The sequence below is a fragment of the Camellia sinensis genome, chromosome 12 (genome assembly GCF_055761805.1).
Source record: "Camellia sinensis isolate YWXY chromosome 12, ASM5576180v1, whole genome shotgun sequence".
NCBI classification, from domain to species: Eukaryota; Viridiplantae; Streptophyta; class Magnoliopsida; order Ericales; family Theaceae; genus Camellia; species Camellia sinensis.
In genome coordinates, this window is record NC_138972.1 from 132992097 (window position 1) to 132998552 (window position 6456).

The window sequence follows — 6456 nt, forward strand, 5'->3', positions numbered from 1 at the left end:
ACTGCGTTCACATTCCGTGACGAAGTTAGACACTGTTGTCTTTTACGAGATGTAGTTCCTTCATAGATGTTTACTTTCGCTTTGGACCCCTTTTGTGATGTACCTTTAATTGTACCTCCTGAGAAATATGCCACAAACATTTTACATTTTGTATACAAACAAGTGGCCAGTAATAACTAATGTGAATAGGTAAATTAATAGCAATATATGACAATATAAGTTAATATGTTCCTCGTAAATATTAAAATGTAATACGATAACATGTGGTTGTACATGTATTCAATTCAAACCCATTCACATACCCACACCCTACATTGGCATTCTAATTGAATGACAATACAACATTTCAAGACTAAAACATTCTCTACGTATGCCTCAAGAACTGTTTTTACTTCATTCAATAAACGTTAAAATTAATTACAACATTTTGACATGCCATTTCGCTTTACTCATGTTAGACTAACATGTCTTTTCTGAGTAGACACCATTTAATTCACATCATTCTTTAGTATGAATGTTCTTATAAATTATGTAAACATAATCTAAATGACACAATAGCATTGTGATTCAAAGTACCACAACACTGTTGGTTCGTTACAAAAAATTAAGAAATGACAACAATAGGTTTATGAGGGTTAACGTCTTCAGCCCAAAACAAAACATCTAGCATAACGTGGCGCATGCTATTTTATTAACTAATGTCACAACAAAAGCCATAATGTGAAATGAGTCAATTTCCGTGTAACACACCCCGAACATGAACGTGACAACATTTAAAGGACATGTGCATGTGCCACTTTGTACATGTGTCATTGTGTGAGACAATGCAACATATTCTAGTTCAAACACGAACGAAATCTACAAAACACAAACCACAACCCGTAGGCATATTATTCAACCCGCATAACACAAATTTATGATGATATGGAAATTACTCCATCAAATATTTCATACCTTAACACATAACTATACATCCGTTCACAAAAACGTCAGTAGAGTATGCAACATAAACGTCAATAATCGGAGACATGCCAATTCGCTTATTAATATCAAAATGTAAACAAGACTGACCTATGTGAATATTGATGTACAACAAACTACAAACACGAACACGAACGTGATAACTTAAAATGTGCAAGTGAAACCACAACCACATCCCGAGGTCGTGTTATGCGCATTATTTGACTAACTGTGACAATAAACTTGCGTCGTTCTAAATATTCACTTGCACATTCATAGTTCAAACATGTAATATTCTCCCTGCGAATTCCAGTTGACATTATGACGAAAATTACCTTCACATAATTCACAAATTAAGAAGTAATTACGCACCCACATACACAGACACGCTTTCAAATGTGATTGTGAAGTACTCGACGTAACCATGAATAATGTCATACATGCCGATTAATGCAATAATCTGAACAAAAAAATAAACGAAAATGTGTTACGTGAATCTTGGCAACCAAACCACTACGAACATGAACGTGACTTGTTCAAATGGTGACATGAAACCACAACTACACCCCTAAATCATGTTACTTGCATTGTTCGTCTCCCTGTGACAATCTACAAACAGTGTCCCCCGAATATCTTGATACATTTACAAACCTTAAAGTACATCAAAATAGGACGTGACACTAGCCACGTTTGGCAACTTTTATTTCTGAATGAAAACAACCAAACGACACCGTACCACAACGTGGCACTATATGCACAGTCTAACTTACATGTGTTGCCACTCACATTAAACAGTAATTTAACATTGGGTCACAATCACATTCATAAACTGTACAACACATAACACAAAGACGTGACACCATTCACATCCAACAACTTATTTCTTTAAGTTAATGCGCACAACCAAACGACATCGTACCACAACGAGAAACCTCCAAAAACAGTCTACCAAACACGATACTTTGCATGGTTAAAAAAAAAACAAAAACAAATAGACCACGTACCAGGCAATACAACAACGAATCAAGCACAAAACACCCATATTGGACAACCCGTTGAACCCCCTATCTTACAACCCCTACGTACATAACTTCAAATCAAAAACTATAAAATCCTTTATTCCTCACAAAACTCACAAAACATACAACTAACATTACATATTATGACTGAAGTTAACTGAAATTATCAAAAACCCTATATTCACATAAACCCTAGTTCTGGGTTGTTAATCAAAATCAAATGAATGAACATTGCAAAACAAGGAGCAAAGCCACACTTACGTTTTGGAGCCATCATTCCTCCTCGTTCACCAGAAACAGTATTTCGTTAGCACTTTCCCGTCAAACGTAGCGATCGAATCGCGCCCCTTCTCTTGTTCGTGGTGGGTTTCAAAATGTTATCAAATGAATCAGCCGTTCACATTAGAGTAGAGCCACAAAACATATCTAATTCTTTTTGTTCCCTAAAATTTTGCCTAACTGAACCTGTAATTTCCACATATCACGTGTATTTTGAATTTCAAATTCACATCCATATGGATATGATTTATGGTAACATTCAATTTCCTATATATAGTTTTCATATTATTTATGATATTAACAACTACTATTAACGGTAAATGTGTCATCTAACTTCTCACAGGACTTATGGGAACATAAGTTTTTACTTAGAACCATATGTAATAATTCATCCTATTTTTTACATGTAAGGATAAGATCTGAATGTTTTATATGTAAATAAAAAGACACTCCAATAGAAAAAATAGCTTTTAAGCATGAAAAAAGAAAAGAAAAATAGCTAAAAATCAACAACAACTTCCTAAAAGTTAGCAAACAGATACACCCAAACACACAGATGGACTCAACCAAAATCCATTTAACATACAATGTATTTGGTTTTAATTTTTTGAATTCAGATTTTTAAAAATTAATTTTTTTTGTTGTATTTTTAGTGAATATTTTTAAAATTTTAAATATGTTTTTTTTACTTTTTAGATACACTTTACTTAGATGTATCTAAAAAGTAAAATATTTATAAAAAAAATATTTTAAAAAATTAATAAATACACAAAAATACTAAATTTTCTTTTTTATTTTTTTATATTTTTGTTATTTAGTGAATTTTTTAAAGATTTTTTTTCACGAAAATTATACTTTTTAAGTGTATTTATGGTAGGCGTGTCTAAAATTTTTAAAAATTACTTAAAATATTAAAAAATCAGTAAAAACAAAAAAAAAATGAAAAATAAGAAAGTATAATTTTCTGAAAAGTATTTTAAAAAAATTGAAAACAAAAATAGTGAAGTTTTTTTTTTTTTTGGGTATGCACGGTCAATGCAAATAAATAAAATTCTAAAATTAATGACTTGCTAAAGAAAAAAGAAAAAAACAATTGAATTAATTGAAAACTGAAGTAGTGTTAATTTGGACAATTTAGTCTTTACATTTTCAATTTTATTTCAATGTCTTCGCTCAGTCATATATTAATGTTTTGACTAGAAAAAAATTATGTGCAAAACTAAAGGGATCAAAATGAAATTCAAAACAAACTATAGAACCATGGTCCTTCTGGTTTTATACATAGTTTTTTTTCGTTCCAAATTCTAAAAGTAAGTGACAGAAGGATTACATTGCAACAAAATTAAAAGTGTAGGAACTAATTGTTCAAATTAAAACTACAGAAACTAAAGTGACACTTCGTTTAAATTATAAGGACTAACATTGTAATTTACCTTAAAAATAAAGAAACAATATGAGTGTTAAACATAATATTTTAGAGTAAACTATAAATATGTTCTAATAGTTTGACTTAATTTTCATTAAGTCTTATTAAAAGTTAGCCTTAATAAAATGGTTGTTAAAAATAATTTTTTGTGACTTTTTTTTACATATGTCGCTAAAAATTAACAATTAATGACTTTTTGTCATGATTATTATTAATTGTTGCTAAAATTTACAATTAGTGAAGTTTTTATGTGATGAATTTTTCAAATTATCACTGAAAGTAGAAAATTAGTGACTATTTTTGTAACGATTTTTTTACTGTCGTTAAAATTTATAATTAGTGATGTTTTTTATGACAATTTCAAATTGTCGATAAAAATTAACAATTACTGACTTTTTTAATAGTGTTTGATAAAAAATGTCATTAATTGTTAGGACTTATTAGACAGTAAATTCATTTATTAAGACCTACACGTAAGTATTCCAATATTTTAATGTTTTAATTTAATTATATTTATTTATATAAGTAAAATGTTATAAGCCTCAATTTTTCTACTAAATAAATGACCAAATGGAGTCCACAAAATTATAAACCCTACAACCATATAAGACATTTGATAATTTATTTAATAAAAAAATTGGTATCGCTAATATTATCCTTCATATAAAATGAATGGGGAGAAATTGTCTTTCCCCAACTACAACTACTTGGTCCCCAAACGATCTATGATTTATAAATCCAAAACAAATTGGGAAATAACTTGGTGCCCAAGTTCTTACTAAACCGAAAAAACTTGGTGCCCACACAACCTTTTGACCTGAATAAGTAATCTAGGAACTGACAAACAAGTGAGTGAATATTAGTCTCAGTATGTACTACACCCTCCTCAAGCAGCTAACTGGCCCTCCAATTCTCCACCCTCCAAACACCGCCGGAAAACTACTTCCGGCCAATACCACCGGAAAAACCCCTCCTGATTCCTCTCAAAAACCACTTAACAATGTCTTGCTCCACCTCAACCTTAATGGGCTGCCGGAAAATCTGACCTCTTGGTTAAAACATGCTTGGAGTAGTAATCCACTGACCACTCTCAAGCTCATATGTCACCTCTGTAGTTGTCCTAACAAAGAATGGTTTTACGCTGCGGTGATTTGGCTCCACCAAAACCACCCCCTAACCCTAGCTTTCAATATTAGGATTTTTTCCGGTTTTGGGTGCTTGAGAGATTTTCTTGTGATTCTTGATAGATCATTGGTTGATCCTGAAGAACAGACTCGTTCGGTGACGAAGAAGGAGAGAGAGATTACAAGGGCGAGGAGGGTTGTCGATAAGTATCGATGTGATTCTAATTATCGACGCTTGCACGACAGAGTATCTGATTTGTTTGCTGAGTCTCTGAAGTCTGATCTTGAGTTTTTGAAATCTGGTGATGTAGAAAGGATCGGCCTTGCTTCTAAACATTGTCCATCAATTGATTCTACTTTCGATAAATCAACATTGATATGCGAGGGGATTGCAAGAAGAATTTTCCCACGAGAATCGGATTCTGTGTACGTAGAAATTAAAGAAGCTCATTATGCATATAGGGTTCGAGAAAGGTTGCGCAAAGAAGTTCTCGTCCCTCTTCGCAAAGCTTTAGCAACTAGAGAGAAGGATTCAATTTCAGATCCACAATCTGCAAGAACAAGAAGAACAAGCACATTTAGGAAGGTTATTGCAAAAGGGGTCGATAAAAGGTTTAGGTTTTACGCTATGATCGCTGCCAAGTATGCAAACAAGAGCGATGAATCGTTATTCGCTCATCAATTCACGTCTGCATTCGACCCCAACACCTGCAGCGAGACTGCAGATACTCAGCGGCGCAGACTTGTTGAGGACTTGTTAAAAACAGAGAATTTGAAGAACAGTATCGCAATTTGCGACGCTTCGGGGAAAGCAGCAATAATGAATATTGGACTTGCAATGAGCTTATTGATTTCAGAACTCAGCGACGGGCCATGGAAAGGGAAAGTATTCACATTCAACGATCGTCCCAAGCTCCGAAAAATCGAAGGAGACAATCCTCACGCAAAGGCACAATACATCAAACAGTTGGCGTTCAGCAACAACGACAACCACAAAGTCGATTTCTGCAAAGTTTTCGATCGAATTTTGCAAGTTTTGATGAATGGGAAGATGAGCAAAGACAAGATGGTGAAAAGGGTATTTATGTTCAGTGAAAATGAGTTCTGCAAAGTAGCCAAGAACTATGAAAAGGAAAATTACAAAGAGGTTTGGGAGAATTATAGGAAGAGAGGACACAAAACAGTGCCCGAGGTGGTGTTTTTCAACCTCAGAGACACTGTTAATTGTTGTGTGATGATTGTCACCCCTACAGGGATGAAGAGTGTGGAGATTATGATAAGTGGGTTTTTGAAGAGATTGATAAACTTGTTCTTGAAGAGAGAAGGGGTTGAGAATCTGGATGTTGTAATGAAATCGCTTCCCAAACAGGAAGATTTGATAACACTGACCGGTCTTGGAGAAAGATACAAGGATGTGGATCTTCTTGTTTTTGACTGATATTATATATCGAGATTTTAAATAAAATTTTTGGAAGGCCAATAAATTTGATGTAAGCAAACTATTTTTGTTAAAATAATAAATGGTGGATGGTATGAATCGTGATTTTTGTTATTTAGCATTATGTATAATATTAAGCATATCACGTGTTATGTACAGAATTAAATAATAATTTGATAAATTTTTTTTTAAATTAATTAAAAATAATTT

At 32.8% G+C, this 6456-nt stretch overlaps 1 protein-coding gene across 1 annotated transcript; it reads left to right on the forward strand.

Moving 5' to 3' along the window:
- The first annotated feature begins 4554 nt into the window (after positions 1-4554).
- On the forward strand, positions 4555-6246 carry LOC114275487 (uncharacterized). The gene has a single exon (XM_028217524.2). It carries the CDS (start codon positions 4555-4557, stop codon positions 6244-6246), a length of 1692 nt encoding a protein of 563 aa, XP_028073325.2.
- The last annotated feature ends 210 nt before the right edge of the window (positions 6247-6456 follow it).

Coding starts and splice junctions, on each gene's coding strand:
- LOC114275487 (XM_028217524.2), top strand. CDS start 4,555: ATGTACTACACCCTCCTCAAGCAGCTAACTGGCCCTCCAATTCTCCAC.